This window comes from Desmodus rotundus, chromosome 11 (assembly GCF_022682495.2).
Source record: "Desmodus rotundus isolate HL8 chromosome 11, HLdesRot8A.1, whole genome shotgun sequence".
Taxonomy (NCBI): Eukaryota; Metazoa; Chordata; class Mammalia; order Chiroptera; family Phyllostomidae; genus Desmodus; species Desmodus rotundus.
This window is the reverse complement of record NC_071397.1, coordinates 62,054,219-62,073,271: the sequence shown is the minus strand read 5'-3', so window position 1 is coordinate 62,073,271 and position 19,053 is coordinate 62,054,219. Positions and strand designations below refer to the sequence as shown.

The 19,053-nt window shown below is 47.0% G+C and overlaps 1 protein-coding gene across 1 annotated transcript in view; it reads right to left on the bottom strand.

The window, feature by feature from the left end:
* LOC123478881 (coiled-coil domain-containing protein 162-like) overlaps nucleotides 1–19,053 on the bottom strand; it is a 33,828-nt gene that overhangs the window by 3,868 nt on the left and 10,907 nt on the right. The window contains 11 exon segments of the mRNA XM_071219628.1: nucleotides 1,013–1,120; nucleotides 4,381–4,666; nucleotides 4,903–4,986; nucleotides 6,101–6,253; nucleotides 6,825–6,953; nucleotides 7,200–7,352; nucleotides 9,549–9,611; nucleotides 9,613–9,726; nucleotides 10,361–10,414; nucleotides 11,226–11,317; nucleotides 15,733–15,899. Coding sequence (XP_071075729.1) covers nucleotides 1,013–1,120; nucleotides 4,381–4,666; nucleotides 4,903–4,986; nucleotides 6,101–6,253; nucleotides 6,825–6,953; nucleotides 7,200–7,352; nucleotides 9,549–9,611; nucleotides 9,613–9,726; nucleotides 10,361–10,414; nucleotides 11,226–11,317; nucleotides 15,733–15,899 — 1,403 coding nt within the window.

Sequence of the window (19,053 nt, the reverse complement as noted above, 5' to 3'; positions counted from 1 at the left end):
TGTCTATATTGTTTGCCTCATGTGTTATTTCACTTAATAGTCAGAATACACTACTCCCACTGTCTGGAGAGGCTAATTAACTTGTCTAAGGTCACATAGCTAGAAGTGTCAGGACCAGGATTCGAACTTTGGCTGCCCTCTCCAAAGCCCCCACACTCAATCACAAGGCCACACTGCGGAACAGGAAAGAAGAGGCTTGGCTGATCTCAACAATAGGCTAATCGTGGTTGTTGATGTTGGCGATATATATTTTTAAGACTTTATTTATCTTTAGAGAGAGGGGGAGGGAGGAAGAAAGAGAGGAAGAGAAGTATCAATGTGTGGTTGCCTCTCATGTGGCCCCCACTGGGGACCTGGCCCGCAACCCAGGCAGGTGCCCTGACTGGGAATCGAACCAGCAAGTCTCTGGTTTGCAGCCCATGCTCAACCCACTGAGCTACACCAGCCAGGGCTATTTGGTGAAATTTTCAATAGTCAGAGCTAGAAGAGAACATGGAATTTATTTAGTCCTCCTCTTACAGGGGAGGATGCTAGTGGAGAGATGCCGTGGGGCCTGGTCTCAGCTCCACACTGCTTATGGGCTGCACAGCCCAGAGGGTTGTGCCATTTCCATAAAGCTCCTCAAGCCCCCAGCACCCAAGAATCATCATGGACTTTATGAATAACATCTGAGACACATGGTCATTAATATCCCAAGGCACTGAGATGCTTCAAAATCCAGTGAAGTACCCAATGCTCTTTAAGTGGTATATGACATAACTCCTGGGACCAGTTTTTATGACTGAGACCATTCAGTGTAAGCTTGCAGGAATCAAAGGAGAACTAAAGTAGAAAATTGTGTCTGCAAATCAGAATTAAGCTTTATTCATTCACGTGTCATTTATTCAACAAACATCATGGCACACCCACTCAATAACCCCTGGGATGTTATGGCTAGTCCCTGGGTCCCTACTTCAATTCAGACCCGGGGGTCCCGGGAGCTTGATCTAGCCAAAGCAGGGCATCTGCTTACCTCCGGGTGAGCTCATCTGGACAGAGCTCCCCGCGTCAGTAAGCTGGCTTTGTAGCTCTTTCAAGCGCTGGAACGTGTCCAGTTTCATGCTGTGCTCTGGCTTCTCACCTGAGGGGAAAGTGCTTGGGAAGCAGAGATGCGTTTTGGTCGTGCATACTTAGTTCCCGGGGCTCCTAGGGAGAGTGTGGGTCCAGGCCAGTCCAGGAATACTAGTCTTCGAAAAGTCCTGGTCAGGCTAAACTCAGCCTTCTGAGAATCAAGAGCTCCAGGAAGGCCAAGAACTTAACCAAGTAGGAGGAGAGACAGCCCTTGGAACCCTTTATTACCTTATAAAAGCCAGGTGTTTAATCACAAAAGTCCTGTCTTCTGTTTATTTTACCAGAGGGAGGGGGTGTGGGGGAGTGGGCAGGGCCCAGTTCACAGAGGATTTTGCAGGGCAAGCCGTGCACCTACCTACCCCAAGCACCTGTGGTGCAGGCATCCCCGGACAGTTCCTAACAGAGGAAAGGCTTGATCTCTTCCCAGATCTCCATGCTCAGCTCAGTTCAGCAGCTTCAGGCAAAGTCCTGGGGCCTGAGCTAAGGCCCACACCTGGAGGAAATTTCTGTGTTTACTCCTGTGGCTCTTCCCGCACAGCTGACTCACAGTCCCCACCCAGAGAGTCGCTGGGTCCATAGTGCACCTTATCAGCAGAGATCACGGGTATTTTTTTTCTTTTGAAATGCATTTTAATTATCACTTAATTTTTCAGTTTATGAAAAAGTAGTAATAGAGTAGTGGTTTGAATAGTGCCTCCCCCCCCCAATTTTATGTTCACCTAGAACCTAAAAATGTGACCTTATTTGGAAAGAGTCTTTGTAGATGTAATTAAGTTAAAATGAAATTATGCTGGTAAGGGTGGGCCCTAAATCCAATGTCCTTATAAGAAAAGGGCGCATGCACACAGAGGGACATAAGGAGGAAGCCCAGGTGACAAGGGAGGGAGAGATTAGAGTGAGGCGGCTGCAAGGCAAGGAACAGGATTGCAGCAGCTGGAAGAGGGGCATGAGCAGATGCTTCCCCCAAGCCTTCTGAAGGAACCAACACCCTGATTTCAGACTTCTGACCTCCTAAACTGTGGGAGAACAGATTTCTGTTTTAAGCCACCCACGTTGTGGTAATTTGTTACAGCAGCCCTAGGAAACTAATACACCTGCTAATCTCAAAAATATATGTGTTTTAAATCCTACTCCTTTTGTAGCGACCCAACCAGAAGGCCCCTGGGCTCTGAGCTGTGACCACAGACTTGTCTTACAAATGTTAGAAGGTAGATGATCAGATCCTCAGAGTCAGGAAAACTTCCTTGTAGAAATTAGGCCTAAGGTCCTGCTCTGTTCTATGGGGATTATTTGTGTGGGATCCTCATGACAGGGGAAACATATCAAGACCCCCTCAGCCAGGCAGGGGCTAAAGCAATTTGAAAAATATTAGCAAAGGGAAGAAACATACTTAATAAGGACCTTGTGTTAGTATACCCCACCCCCACTTCAGAGAGGTCGGTGCAGTGGCTTGGCCAAGATCACACAACCAGTTAGTCACAGAGCCAGAGTTTGAATCCAGGTCTATCTACCTATTTCCAAAGTTGTCCACCCTCATATTCCCAACAAAAAGTCAAACAGCCAGTATTGATAGAGAGCTGTGTGTCAGTTCCTGTTCTAAGTGCTGCATTTGAATTACCTAATTCAACCCACCCCCAAATCCCGTGAGGTGAGTTCGTAATTCTCCATTGCTCGCTCCATGAGGGAACTAGAACTCGGAGAAGCCCCAGACCTCACCCGAAGTCCCACAGCTGGGGGGCCTGGGCTGTGAATCAGTCTCTAAATGACTTCCCCAGGAGCAGGAGGCAGGCAAGGACAGGCTAGCTCTCCAAGATTAAAAGGTCAAGGCTGGAGAAGGATTAAAGAAGCTGCTGCTGGCTGAGGATGGACAGCTGTCGGCTGTCTGGGTGGGTGAGCCCAGGGGCACCTGAGCTGCCAGCAGAGATGGAGGGGCAGTTCAGGAAGAGCCAGTGACTGTTTCTACACACAAATGCTAAAGCATGTATTTATTGAGAGAAGCCTCAAAACATGTGTTGTGACTATTTTTAGAATCCCTGCCATTAAACAAAAATTAATTATTAACTGGAAGACTTTGAGAAACTACTTTATGAACAGCGTATTTTTGTGGTGGCTTTTATAAAAGCATAATTTGAAGGGTACATGTACATATGTGACACCGAACTTTTCTTATGGATTCAGTCATATTTTAGTTTACTTTTCATGAAATAAATGTGAAATTCTCGTTTTCTTTAAGAGCTACTCATTTTCTTTCCATTTCTACAAAAATATTTTCTCAAGTGTTGCCTCAGTTAATTTTTTATTCGTTATTTATTTTTGTAGAATTTTCCTTACTGATCTTTTCTTTGAGCACTTGAAACACTTGTCCAATAATTTATTTATTTTTTATCCTCGCCCGAGGACATTTTTTCCCATTACTTTTAGAGAAATAGGAAGAGAGAGAAACATCGATGTGAGAGAGAAACATCCATTGGTTGCTGCCTGTACACATCCAGACCAGGGACCAAACCCACAGCCTGGACATGTGCCCTGACCGGGGATCAAACCCGCGGCCTTTCAGTTAAGGGATGATGCTCCAATCAACTGAGCCCCACCAGCCGGGGCTTATTCGGTAATTTAACTTTCCAATTTCTCTTTTCTAGTATCTCCAGTGAACTAGTTGACTCATTTATTCAATGAATACATGGGAAGTGCCTACTCTGGAAGAGGCTGCTTCTTTTTCCTTTTGTACTGAATTACATTCCGTGATCTCCTTTGTTGGAACTTGCATTAATCCACATCTACACCATATTATATGATTTCCTTTTTCTTTCTTTTTTTGCTGTGGGGTATATGTAAGAAAAATGTATTGTGTCTGGGAATCACTATTGCCTCCCTTTCTGTCTCTGCAGTTCCAGAAACACCGTGAATAAAGTCTTATACTAGCTTCCATAATACTTGTTCCTTTTTCAGATTACTTCTCAGAACTTTCTAAAGGATTCCTGGTTCAAAGATTAAAGCCAGGTGAAAATGCATTTTCCAAGTGGGGTACAAGGGTGCCGAGATACTGGGCCTTGAGCCAGTCAAGCCTTCGTTCTTTCCATTAGCAGCTGCACAATCAGCCAGTGTGGATATAAATATTTCCATTTTCCCGGTGGGCCCAGAAGTGACAAAGGTGAAGAAACTCTGCTGTGGGGGACATGCGGGGCACCGAAAAGACAGGGGAAGAAATAAAGGGTTCTGGCGGTCACACCCTGTTGCTTTCCAGCCGCTGCTACCTCTCCCTGGAGCTACCTGTCGGAGCTCTGCCTGGAGTTTCTTCCTCTGGAGCTGGCCCAGGGAGCTGCAGCTGCTGTTCTTTTCGCTCCACGCCTTCCAGGAGCCTCTCTACGCGGGAGGTTTTCAGTAAATCGACTGCTGCCGGTGGGCGGATCCCTGCGCCACTTCGTGTGCTAATTCTTTCAGCAATGGAGCCTGTGGCCGGAAAAGCCGAAGGCAAGGAGGACGGCACAGTCTGTCTTCTCAGCACAAGGCAGGGAACTAGAGGTTGGGGGACCTCCTTCAGGGCCCGGGGGCAGAACTGTGTGGAGTATTCCTCAGTTCAGGGTACTACAGTCCAGCCAGCAGCAAGACGGCCAGGCTGTAGGCCAGCCTGGCGTTTACTGTGAGCCCCAAGGCAACAGTCAAAGGGGGAAGGAAACGAAGTCAATACACAGCAATCACAGCCAGACAAGTGATGAAGTGACAATGCCACTATCCAGCGATACCAGGCCAGATAATTTGGTCTTTTAATTCCCAAATTTGTATGTTGCTTACCGTATTGGCCGGAGTCTCATCGATCTCAAACTGCATCTGCATTGTCACCGAGCACTTACCATGAGCGAGCAGGGAAGGGTTAACCTGGGGGGTGGGGGGCGGGAGTGGGGGGAGGGGTCGGTGATCCAAGCTGCTGCGATGTGAGTGGGGAAGAGGGTCTACTCTGGCCTCTGCTTTGACTTCCAAACTAGCTTTGGGGAAGTCAGACTCCAGGTGGTTAAAGAAGGAAAACAGTAGTAATAATTTAGTTGTGTTCTGACATGTTTCTAATCAGCACCATAAGTACCAAAGGTCAATCCTTAGTTATAGTACTACTAATAACAATGAATACAGCAGGTCTTTGAATGGCATTGTTTTGTTCAACATTGTTTCACTATAATGTTGATGAGATGCCGTAGGTACTTAACTGTTGTTTATATCAATTAGCTTGTGGTAAAATTGGTTTGGTTACGCATCATTTAGCTTAAAGTCACAGAACCTACCAATGACCTTGAGGACTTACTGTACTTGTATATAGACTTTACAATGATGAGAAATTAGGATCCAAAAGGAACAAATAATATCTCATATTTTAAATATGCCCAGCTTTCCCAGGCTGTCATTTAAACTTAGCCGGTCTCTCAACTGAGGGTCTCTCTGCTTCTTTCATGCTCAGAGGACCGGCACAGTTATTCAGAGCTTAGCTTTGGAAACACTTTTATTTTGGTGCCAGCCTCTACTGAGCAGCAGGAACTTCTGAAATGAAAACTTAGCGGTGGGTCCTCAGGAGAGGACCCGGGATGGTCTGCTTGGGGTGTAACGCACAGGCAGAGGGTGCCATCGATGGAAAGTGTGCTCGGAAGAGGAAAGGACTGTGTTCCAGACAGAGACCCAGGGCCCAAGGTGCCTTTAGGGCGAAAAGATGCTCAGACACACACATACACACACACACACACGAATAATCTTAAATAATCTGAAGTGTGAGTAACATGTCATCATCTTAGCCTACCATGAATAAGAACGCAAGCTTTTCGGCCACCACTCTTGGTTTCTGGGCTGGAAAGGAGTGTGAAGGGAAGCCAAGGTCTGGGCCATCGGCATGCTTCACACTGTGGCACTCAGTGACCGCCACAGCCAGTGCCCACCACTTCTACTCAGCACGTCCAGCTCTGCAGGGCGCGCTCAGAGTCAGGGAGGAAGAGCTCCTGGGCCCAGATACCTGGCTCTCCTGCTGCTCACACATCATCAGGTTGTCCGCCTGGGCCCTGGCCAGGGCCTGCCTCAGAGCCACTACCTGCTGATGAAATAAAGCCGCTTCTTGTTTTTCCATTAGCCTGATGCTTAAACACTCTTCTTTACTTTGTGTAGCTTCCTGTGAACATCCCAAACAAATAAGATAGGAAATAACCGTCCTTTCCATATTTTCAGCTTCATGAGCCATTTCTAAACCACCTCACCATTCACTGTTCTTCAAAACTTGTGGTGCCAGGGGCTCCTGCGGGTCACTGCCGCTGCCATTTCCCTCGAGAGCAGTGTGACAGAGCAAAGACTTTCAGAAACAGTAAGAAAAAGTTTCCAAACCACTACTACTATGTGCCCTGGTTTCAGTTTACCTTAGAGTGGATTTTCCATGTATTATATTGTTACCTCATTTTCCTCAAATAAGCATGTTTGACACTCAAAGATCTGAAGCATTTTGAAGAAGCTGTCTCAAGCCCTCAGCAGTCTCTCCTCCATATTTTCCCTTTCCTCACGGTAAACTCTCTGATCTGTTTTCCCAAAATTTGCTTCTAGCTTTTTCCTATTTCTCTCGAGCCTCTGATGTTGCTCTTTCTCTGGAATAATGCTCTCCTGTCAGATCCTTTAAGATGGCCAGAGCTGCTGTAGCCAAGCCCCCACCCCAGCCCAGCCCCGGGGGCCAGGCCTCCCACCCCACTGCTCACCTTCTCAGCCCTGCTCAGCCACGGGAAGCAAGCCTGCTGTGCAGCCAGCCTCCAGCGACCCAGGCTCTGCACTTTGCACACCAGGGCAGCCAGGCTGCTCTTCTCCTGCTCCAAGTCCTGCAGCTGCTCCTGCTAAGAAGGCTCAGTTTCAGAAAAGGCTGGCCCCAACACTTTTCTTGGAAGGGCATGAACCCTAACATCAGAAACACACCTTCCAGAAGATGACACAGTTGTGCAGTGAGCCCCAGTGCTCTTTTAAGATGCCTGATGCATTGCTGTCTCAGGGAGACCAGACTGGAATGCAAACGGAGCGAGTGGTGGGGTCAGAGGCTGGGAGGAAGTGCTGCTATCCCATGGCTAAACGAAACCACATACTTTGGCTGCATTTTCTTTTATTCCTTCATCGGGTCTGGCAGAGCCCCATGTTTTCTTTAGATCCTTCACATGCTCAGTCCATTCTGTTCTCACTTCACTGATGAGCTCACACACTTTCTGGTTCAAATTAAGCTGATTCTCATTCAGCTTCTCCTGCAAATTGCAGACTCAAGTTCAGGAAGGGCAGCTGAGGAAATCATTTTGCCTTCTAAAATGCAACATTTAGAAATGATTTCACGTGAAAAAAATCATACACCCAGCCCTGGCTGGTGTTGCTCAGTGGGTTGAACACCAGCCTGTGAACCAGGGGGTCACTGGTTCGATTCCCAGTCAGGACACATACTTGGGCTGCGGGCCAGGAACCCAGTGGGGGGCACATGAGAGGCAACCACACATTGATTTTTCTCTCCCTTTCTTTCTCCCTCCCTTCCCCTCTGTCATAAATAAATAAATAAGATCTTTTAAAAAAATCATCCACCCAAACAATTATTTCATCAGGTGTTATCCGATGCCTCACTAGCAGCCCCTGGAGTGTTGACTTCAATGCAGGGCTTCATCATTTGAGAGCCGGCCTAGGTTGTCAGATGCCAAGGCAGGCTGAGTGCTGGGGGGTCACAGGTGGAAAACTGACCTCCTGCTCCTCAAATGGTTACTTAGGCATTTAACCTGAGGAATTTTTCTACCCGGTTGACTCAGCAGAATCTGACCCGGTGGACCACCGTGGATGACCACTAACAGGGAAGTCCATGAAAAAGAGATAAAGCAGAGGGAGGAATCAGGCTGACTGGCTTCCTGGTGAGGCCCCCGCAGAAATCTCATTATGAAACAGCCCGTTCTGAATGGCCTACAGCTAACAGCTTACGGCAAAATGACTTGATCACTGATAAGTGCTACTGGAAACCCAGTGTTTTGGGGTAAGGGGTGAGAGTAGGGTGGCCTCTCACCTTTGAACCACTTCCCTGGAGAGGAAAGCAGGAAGAGACGGCCCTGCTGGGAGCCACGGTAGGGAGCTTAGCCGCTGGCCCCAGCAAAAGCTTTGCCACTCTCTGGGGCCCTGGGGTAGAGCAGGGATACCTTACTTTGGTGGGGGGTAGGGGGGGCACTTGTAGACTAGTTTAGCCTGGGAGAAGTACAGAATCCACTTTTTGTCTAGGAATTTGGCAGAAGCTACAAAGAACTTAAGACATTTTCAGCAATTTCACACCCAAAACATGGCTGGACAGGGGTGTCCAACCCGTGGCTCACAGGCCTCATGCGGCCCAGGATGGCTATGAATGTGGCCCAACACAAAGTCATAAGTTTACTTAAAACCTTTTTCCGGCTCATCAGTTTTCATTAGTGTTTGTGTATTTAATGTGTGGCCCAAGACAATTCTTCTTCCACTGTGGCCCAGAGACACCAAAAGGTTGGACACCTCTGGAGCAGATTCCCACCTTCACTGCTCACCCCTCCCCTGCAGCAGCAGGCCCAGCGCATTTTGGTTTTGGTCCTTTAATATTTGTAGGCACTTGTGCTTTGTGGGCCCTTCGCAAGCAAGAAGGAATCTCCTATCCTGTCTGGAATGAACAGGCCAGGGCAGAGCATTGGTAAAAGTGCCTCTCAGTATAATGACCCCGGGGATGGCCCAGGGATCCATGGTAGAGACAGGAGGGAAGGACCCAGCTGGGGCTGGCGCTGGGGACATGCAAGGTCAGGAAGGGGGCAGTGGGCTGGAGGACAGTGCGTTTGAACTGAAATTCATATTTGTGTGACAGCTGGCCCAGGCTCTGCGATGGCCCATTTCAGGCCGGGGGCCTCCATCTACAGCTGCTCGGACACCCTAACAGAGGGACAGGCTTCCACAGCACGGCGATCACATGGGCATGCCACGCTGCTCTTCCAGGTGGGCCTCTGCTGACAGGCCCGCAGCTCCAACACCAGATTTTAGGGAAAGGCTGGCGGGTGTTTTGAGGGTTGGAAACATCTCTGAAAGCCGATCCAAATTCCGAATCTACCTAGCAAGCTTTCAGGAGGTGCCCGTTGCTCCCTACTCTGGGGTCTGGCCTGGCCCAGGGCACTGTCCTTTCCTGTTTGGATGGTCATACACAATAGACACTGGAGAAGAAGGCGCCCCCTTCCTTCCCTCACCTGGAAGTAGAGTGAGGAAAATAGCAAATTTCTAAATTACCTAAAATTCAGTGTCTATCACGGTAAAATAATGACAGCCCACTGCTGACTCCCGCTCTGTAGAGGAAGCTTAGCGCTGGAGAGCTCCTGGGACGCCAAAGCCTGTTGTGTCACTGACCCTGCTGCGTGTGGCCGCCATGTGGTTGCTCCCACTCCCCACGGGCCTGTCCTGATGTCCGACACAGGTCACTTTATGTGTAAACACTCCCTAAACGGAGTTTTGACTAAATCTTCGTATTCTTCTCTTTTGCATTTCTTTTATGATTTGCTTTTCGAGATTCAGGTTCCTCTCTTCCAAGTCTGCGAGACGGGCTCTCAGAGCAGTGATTCCCATGATCATATTATGGCTGAGCTCCGCCACCTAGCAGCAGAGATAGTTCTTTTTAACAGAAGATAGTTGAGGAATTCCACGCTGCCACTACAATTTGCACTTCTGCCTTGAACCTAATGGAGAAGGTGAGTATCCCATTAGGCAAATGTGGGTGGAAGAATCTAGGTTGCTTTAAGGGCCCCACAACAGCGCCGTGCACACAGTAGGTGTTCAGTAAATGGTTGCTGAGTGAATGGCCCTAGAAGAGACACTAATTAAGCACTTGTCATTTGCAGAAAATACTTGATCATCGCCTCCATCTCCAAATCGGCCTCCCCTTGACATTTCAGCAAACTACCTCTTCTCCTTTGAATTGTACTTTGCCCTTGAAAGAAAACAAACAACCCCTTCTCCCCAAACCCCAAAAATAACAACAAAAGGAAAAAAACCCAAATCAATAAAAATAACAAAAAACCCAAGCAAAATACAACAGAAAAAGCCCTCATTGCTTAAAAAGTGAAGCATAGTCCCTGGGGGGTTCTGCAGCGGACCTTCCTTGGTGTGGCTCCCGCAGGCCACTCCTGAAGGGGGCACAGGAACAGCACGGGTCTGCAGTCGCATGTCTGCAGCTGCGACTGGATGTGAGACCCGGGGAAGAGAAACTGCTCAGTGATAACTGACCTGCCTGACCAGCATGGCCTTCTGGTGGACTCTGACATCTTTGTAAAATTCCTAATCCCTGAAGAGAAGAGAGCAGCGCACAGCTCAGCTCAAACATTTATTCTTCCGACCGGGGCTCAGTTCAGGACAGCACATTCCAGGCACTTCCTATTCGGGTCAGTGCAGCTTCATCTAGGTCCCTGGACTCACTTGGAGCCAGGACTGTGCTCTACGGTGCCCAGTCCAGCCTCAAAAGACAGCATCCACCTCCAGGCACCCACACCGAGGCGGAGGACCCCGCTCTGGGGCTAAGCCAAACTGCGGGCAAAGCTAAGACTCATTACTTGATATTTGAATGCTTCATCTGTTCAGACTTTTGCACTTTTCGTAGGTAGACACTAAAATTACAGAACCCCTGATGCAATCCATTTCAAAAAATGTGCAATCTAGGACAGAAGAAGTGACTGTTGGATTCCCACCAGTGGGGTCTCATTTTAAGGAAGTCCCACCCCTGAGCCCCTGATGTGCACCCTAAAGTCAGTTTCTTCAGGGACCCTGGCTTCTCTGCTAGACCGGGAACCGCATGAGGCGCCTTGTCAAGGGCGAGAAGGTCAGCTATGCATCTTCCCCTGGAGCCAGCTCCTTTGTCGCTCAGCTCTTATATTTCCTGTTAGACACCTCCAAAGCACGTAGCCCACTCTTGCTGGGCCATCATCTTTGTGGCTGAGAATATCAGCCCAAGAAAATGAGCCACTGAGTGTGCAGCTCACCCTCTGTTCTTACGGGAGAACACCTCTTCCCCCCCTCTGTTTTACTTTCCTCTTCGGAATAGCTCCCAGGCTGCCCCACCCACAGCTTCCCCATTGCAGTTCCGGTCTCTGGAAACACACCTGCTCCTTCTGACAGAGCTTCCGCCTCACGTGCTCCAACATGTGCTCCTAACACATGGAGTAGCTCTCGCAGTTTACAGTGTGACCCGAATCTCTTCCCCACTCTGGCCTCACAACATGCCATGTAGGGCCCCTGCGTGCACAAAGCGGACAGCAGCCCAGCAGCCCACACCCCCACGCAGCTGCCCTGGACTGCCCCTCAGACGCGGGTGTACGCACTGGCGGTGAGCTCCAGGGAGGGTGATCTGGGGAAGAAGCCCTGGACTCGGGGAATTCCAGGGCCCCAGGCGCTGGAGTGTGGTCTGGAAGGAAGGCCCAGGGTCTGAGTGTGTCTGACCACTGGGATGTGTGGTTTCTTACTCTGTGGGGAAGAGTGGGCCTGGAGGAGGGCCAGAGGGCCCTCTGGAGTATGGGGCATATGGCAGGGGTCCCTCTTCCTCTGGCTAAATGGTCATACTTACTCTTCACTCTCTAAGCAGTGCCATTCCCTCCCTTTCTCCAAGAGATTTGGTCCCCTATTGAAGAGGTGGCCATTGAGGAACAGAGGGAATGTCCACCCCTCCAAGGTAGGCTTAGATTTTGTCTCTGGAGGGAAATGGGAGCCAGTATGTGGAAGGTTAGATCCTGAGTGTCTGTGAGCGTTTATGTGTGTCTCTGTGCATCTATATCACTGTGTGTGTGCATTTGTGGGTGTGTCTCTCTGTGTATGTCTCTATCTGTACAAGTGTCTGTATGTCTCTGTGTGTCTGGGTGTATCAGTGAGAGTGTGTCTGTGTGTCTCAGGGTTTTATCGGGCCCACTGCATTTTGGCAGGACATCTGAGAAGGTTTCTCCTGATGTCCCTGGACAAGTGGAGAACAGTACAGCGGGGTGGGTTCCTGGCCACTGAAAGACTGTGCCCAAAGAACCTGGTCAGTCAGGAGGGGACCCAGAGTGGGTAGCACAGGGCTTGGGGCCTGTCCTGTCCTGCACTGTGGGGGCTCCATCCGCAGGCCCCACCCTCCCGCCCACCCCGTGACGGATGGGAATAAGTCTACCAAGACGTGATCTGCTTGGGGAGGAAAGGTGGCTGATCTCTCAAAGGAGAAGGGCCAAGAGCTTTTTCCTCAATGGGCTTTTATTGGGTTCATTTTGCACAGGAATACAGGTAAAGCTCATCAATCATTGTCAGGCAGTAAGGATCAAACAATAGATAACACACAAAGAACTCTGAAGGCTTATTCTGAGTCTGGGTCAGTTAGCTAAAGGGCTATAAGATTTTGGGAAACAAACTCATTTCAGGCTTGGACCCTTATCATTTAAATTGAGGGTATTAGTAAAGCAGGTTTCACAGAGTTTTATGTATTCTTTTTTAGGCCTGATCTCCTCGGGGAATCCGCCCTTTGCAGCACAGGACTGCACTGCCCTCTGTCATTGTTTCAGGCTTAAGTCAGGCCAGGGAAGTAAGGCAGCCAAGAGATTAGGAGACTTCTTGCAGACAGTATGAGGACTCTATCTCAGAATGAGGCTATGTCAAAGATGAGGGGCGAGGGTCCATCACCCCCTTTTTTCTATAGCCCCCCGAGTCCTTCCCTGTGGGCCTTTTTCGTGACCATGCCTGTCTTAGGTCGTCCCTTCCTTGAGGAATTACCCGTCATTGGCTAACTGGTCAAGCTCAGGGCCAAGCAGGGTAAGGTAAAGTGGGCAGAGGTGGCACCCCTGCCAGGAAGTTAAGCTTTGTCTCCTTAGTGGCTTATGGTCCCAAGGTCTCTGACTCAGCCTTAGCCATGGGGGTTACAGCTTCTGAAACCAGGCAGGGCGGTTCCCAACAGTGCACTGTTATTAATGACTTGAATGAGGATATAAAGAGCAGGTAGGGAGAGGGAGCATGCTGGATGATAAAAATCCAGATTTTTAAGCATTTCAAGAGGTTCAAAGGGAACAAGAACAAGGCTAATCACATGGCAGTAGCCAGGTGCCTAAAGGCAACATGTGGGCTTCGGGTGATCATTAGCCTCATGAGTCAGCCTTGACGTGGCTGCCTAAAACCCCCACACATGGCGTTAATCAAGCACAACACCCAGGTCAAGGGCACTCTTCACTGGCCAGACAACCTTGAATTTAGAGGAGACTGACCGGGATGGTGGGGGTGCCCACGTAGAGTGATGAAGGAAGTGAAGGTGGGTCAGTCTGAAGCAGAGAAGGCTGGCTCAGGCACCCAGGTGAGGGGGTAGCCCGGCCCCTGCTCCATTTCCCAGTTCACGTGCCCTGGCCCTGGGCCACAACCTATGGAGGAAGGGATAAGGATTTGTAATCCACCACCTGCTTGGGTTTGTCCCTCTAGAGCAGGCCCTTGGTTGTAATTTTATGGAAGCTGCACGTATGTTCGCAATGGTGCCAGCTGAGCCTCCCTGACTGGTCTGCCCTCAGATATCTACAGGCTTGTTGTGAGGGGTCGGAACCAGGGACAGAACCAGGATCCATGGTGGAGACTCCGGGGATGCCAACACCAGCTCTGGAAGAGCTGCAGTTGGGGAGTGGGAAGGGTTTGGGAGAGTGAGTCCCTGTCACTGCAGATGATCCAGGAGAGGCCAGAAGCCCAGCAGACACAGACTTTGGAGGGACCTAACACCCTGAAGTTCTGTTATTCCAAGACACCCGCAGGCTGATACCAGTCTCCTCAGTGTGCCCGAGTTTCTGTGGTGCCTGATACAGGTTTTCCCTGGCTCCTAATACCTACATTCCTTTCCTAGAGATCCTGTCTTCAATGTTGGGGTGAGGTATATAGATAGGGGATGAGCAGATCCTGGGTCACAAACCTGTAGTTTTTATTGTGGTAAAATCTACATAATGTAAAATTTGCCATTTTAGCCATTTTTTAGCATACAGTTGAGCGACGTTAAGTACATTCACATTTTTGTGCAATCAACCTCTAGGACACTTCATCTTGCAAAACTGAAAGTCTGTACCTACTGAACGCTAACTGCCTGTTCCTCCTCCCCCTCGCTGCTGGCAACCCTTTTCTACTTGCTGTCTATGAATGTGACTCGTCTTCAATGCCTCGTGTGAGGGAGTCATGCAGCAGTTGTGCTTTTGTGACTGGCTTATTTCACTTAGCATAATGTCTTCAAAGTGCATCGTGACCAAACACGTGTAAGAATTTCCTTCCTTTGTAAAGAGAGCCACACACATTTTTTGGCTCAAATGTTCTTCTGAGCCTCTCCATAAACACCTCTGTGCCTGTGGCTGAGAACCTCTGAGCTGCAGGTTCCCAGAAGGAACCACTTCCCCCCCATCAGAACTCACAGTATCACGTCTGGGTGTAACTGGAAGCTTCCAGCAAATATGTACAAATCATCAAGTGCTGGGGGGAAATGATCCCCAACCAAGCTTGTGAATTCTCTACCTCATAATTCGGAACTGAAGTGATTATAAAATTATGGGGAATATTTGAAGAGCTTAAACACGTAATTTTGGAGAAAACACTGCCATGTAAAAATTGAGCACATTTTGCTATGTCACCTTTAAAAAAAAAATGGTTGAATTTCAAAGGAAACAGGATTCATATACCCAATGCACTTGTGTTTAATTTGTTAATGATCCTAAAAGCTCTGTTATGGACAAATAGTCACATATACTCTTGACTTTTTGGTGGATCCCTTTGATTTAGAAAGGCACTTCCTGTCAAGACTACAGGGTTCCAAACCCCACGAGCTGTGTGTATGCGTATTGTGTGATTCAATGCATCCTGTATAGAGTTGTTATGGATTCAAATACCTACACACAGAAAAAGTCGTTGACACTGGTTTCCTTTGTGGCAAAGAAACTGGGGATGGCGAAGCAGAGGATGGATACAAGTGTTACTTTTCTGGGATAAGTTTTTTATTTTTCATATTGTACATTTAAAAAAGGTTTTCTAGTGGCATTATAGGCTATTTTGGTTTCTCTCTTTAAATATTCTATACTAAAAAATTAACATTAGGAAATGTTGCTAAAAATAACTCATTTATAAACAAACCCCAAGGTTGCTTTTAAAATTGGCCAAATCTGAAATTAGCCAACATGCATATTCTGATTTCTCTCCCATCTGTATTAGAAATCAGTCTTTTCTCAAAATTAATGTGTTACCAAGGGACTGGTACTTTGAGTTCAGGCTCGGTGTTTACATCTTTGGTCTTCAGGGAGTAAGGGGAGCGTGAGGAGATAGGTTTGGATGAGTGACTTTCAACCTTTTTCGTATCATGGCCAACATACACGAATTACTAAAATTTGGTGGCACACCAAAAAAACACATTATATTTTTTGCCTATATAACAAAATATAGGTATAATTTTGATCATTCACACCATATGGCTGTGTTGTGTTGGGTGTTGTCATGTTTTTATCTGACAATCTAAGGGAAGAGGTCAGTGCCCCTGACTAAATAGTCAGGTATTGCATGTTTTAAAAGTTCTTGCAGCACACGGGTTGAAAAATCACTGGCTTAGGGCAAAGTCTTCCTTGTTTGGATTTATGTTTAAACACACACACACACTACAGAATGACTAATTTTTAATACATACTTCTAGTCCACCATCCTGGTAATTCCCCATTAATCTCTGTATAAAATTTTCCACTATTTGTGGTCTGATAACTGAAAAGTTCTCTCTCATGACTTAGTGTTTCCAAAGGTCAAGGGGAAGAAATAGACCAACACTAATATCATGAAACACTGAACAACCATTAATGGCTATGAGACGGCACCTGTCTGAGACGGCACTGGACACAGCAAGCTGTCATTTCCAAATAGACAAAAACTAGTGGGTGATGTCGGGGACGGGAGGAGGAGGTTCAGGACACAGGATCTTTTAGAACATGGAAATAAGGAAGACACATATCTAACAAAATTCCTAATGAAAAGATTTGGAAAAGCACCTCTGAAGATGATGAAAAATATTGCTGCCAGAACTAAAAATCCTGAATTAAATGTTATTATTGATCCTGTATGACATGTTCAATGAAAATTAAGTGCCTATATGTATCTGAACAATTATTTTGGCTTAACACAATTACCAGAAATAAATGAAGAGCAATGATCTGTATCTGTTGCATTATATTCCTGGTGTTGCCGGAAAAATTAATTTGAATATAGAATTAATAAAAAACAGGAGGAAGTCCAAAAGAGACAAAAAAGAGTCACAGATTAGAAATGTTGAGAGCAGAGAGACTATAAACTTTAGCTCCTGGATTGAAGCCAGAATAGGGATGACACATAAGAGATGAGGCACATACACAGTTACTCGGAATATCATTGTTCAGGACAGTGAAAGCTTTGAACCGACCCCTAAACTGCACTACAGTCTCCCAGTGGAATAGTATGCAGCTATAAAAAGAGGACTGGCTCCATATGCTGAAGTGAAGAGAAGCATTGATTGTTAAGTGAAAAATTCAACTTGCAAGTTCTGGCCAAGATGGAGTTGTAAGTAGAAACCCTTCGCTTCCTTGTACAACCAAAAGGAGAATAACAACCAATCTAAAATCAATAAACAACCAGAAGTGCCAGAAAATCAAACTGCATGGTACTCCACCAATGAAGGAATTAAAGAAACATTCACCCAGACCAGTAGGAAGGAGCTGAGCAGAGGGGTGGGCAAAGAAGACCTGAGGCAAGGTGGTGGACCATGTGGGCGGGGCCAGCTGAAAGGGGCCAGCTGGAAGGGGAGGCAGCAGACCAGACCATGTGGCAAGGCAGGGGCTGGCTGAGAGAACCCAGAAAAAGGCAGCGGACTTCGAGGGCAGGGCTGGCTGAATGGGAAACTGAGACTCAGAGCTGACTGTGGACTACAGTGGCATTGCCCCAGTCTCATACGAGAGTCCGTTGGAAAGTGGGGCTAGAGTTGAGCAGGTGAACTGTCTTGCTCCCTCTCTGGCCCCTCCCCCAAAGGCAGCGCGGCAGCACAGTAAGGAGGGTCGCCCTGCCCTGGTGAATACGGAAGGCCCTGTCGCCTTACAAAATAAGGAGACAAAGAAATAGGGCCCAAATGAAAGAACAGAGCGAGACTCCAGAAAGAGAGCTAAGTGATGAGGACATAGCCAACCTATCTGATGGAGAGTTCAAAGCCCTGGTAATCAAAGTGCTCACAGAACTGATTGAGCTTGGTCAAAAAATGAAAGAACAAATGAAAGATACCCAAAGTGAAATAAAGCAAAATAATCAGGGAACCAACAATGACAGGAAGGAAACCAAGACTCAAATCAATGATTTGGAACAAAAGGAAGAAATAAACGTCTAACTGGAACAGAAAGAAGAAACAAGAATCCAAAAAAGTGAAGAGAGGCTTAGGAATATCTGGGACAACTTTAAACGTTCCAACATCCAAATTACAGGGGTGCCAGAAGGAGAAGAACAACAGCAAGAAATTGAAAACTTATTTGAACAAATAATGAAGGAAATCTCCCCCAATCTGATGAAAGAAATACACTTTCAGGAAGTCCAGGAAGTCCAGAGAGTCCCAAAGAAGTTGGACCCAAAGAGGAACACACCAAGGCACATCATCATTACATTAGCCAAGATTAAAGATAAAGAGAGAATCTCAAAAGCAGCAAGAGGAAAGGAGAGGGTTACCTACAAAGGAGTTCCCATAAGGCTATCAGCTGATTTCTCAAAAAAAAAAACCCCAAAAACCTTACAGGCAAGAAGGGGCTGGAAAGAACTATTTGAAGTCATGAAAGGCAAGGACCTACATCCAAGATTACTCTCTCCAGCAAGACTATCATTTAGAATGGAAGGGCAGATATAGTGCTTCCTAGATAAGGTCAGTTAAAGGAGTTCATCACTACCCAGCCCTTGTTATATGAAATGTTAAAGGGACTTATCTAAGAATTTGAAGAAGATCAAAAACTATGAACAGTAAAATGACAACAAACTTACAATTATCAACAAATGAATCTAAAAAAAAGAAAAACAATGAAAACAAAAACTAAGCAAACAACTAGAATAGGAATAGAATCAGAGAAATGGATATCACATGGAGGGTTTTCAGTGGGAAGGGGGAGGGGAGGAATAGGGGGGAAAGGTACAGGGAATAAGAAGCATAATTGGCAGGCATAAAATAGATGGGAGAGGTTAAGAATGATACAGGAAACAGAATTCAAAGAACTTATATGTACAACCCATGGACATGAACTAAGAGGGGGGGATGCTGGAGGGCTAGGGGGTACAGGGCAGAGTGGGGATAAAGAGGGAAAATTTGGGAAAACTGTATTAGCATAGTCAATCAAATATACTTAAAAAATCAACTTGCAGATGAGTGGATATAAAATGCTATCTTTTATAAGAAAGATTATGATAAACATAATAAAGTGGGAAGATATCTCTTCAAGCCTATTCAACATCTTTGTTCCAAAATTTTGGCATTCCCCAATATCATCATTTCCCTCCTCTCTCCTGGACCATTCAAAATAACCCTCATTATTTTTCCCACATGAAAATCCTTCTCTGGACCCCACTTGCCCTGTCAGCTGTTGCCTCACTTCCTTTCTCCCTTTTCAGCAAAACTCTGAAAAGAGATGCCTAACCTTACTATGTGTGACTTCTCTCAAAATCCTTCTTAAACTCACTCACCCACCACTCCAGCGAAACCAATTTTGTCATAAACCCCAACGTGACAGCAATACCACCACGTGACTGCAACATGCCTAAGGTTTTACTTGACCACCAACAACATTTCACACAATTTACCACTTCTTTGTGCTTGAGACACGTCCATCACTAGACATTGGACACCACTCTGTTCTACTTTCCCCTGACTCACTGTCTGTTCCTTCTAGGTCCCTTTTACTAGCTCTCTGTTCCCACTCCCCACTCCCA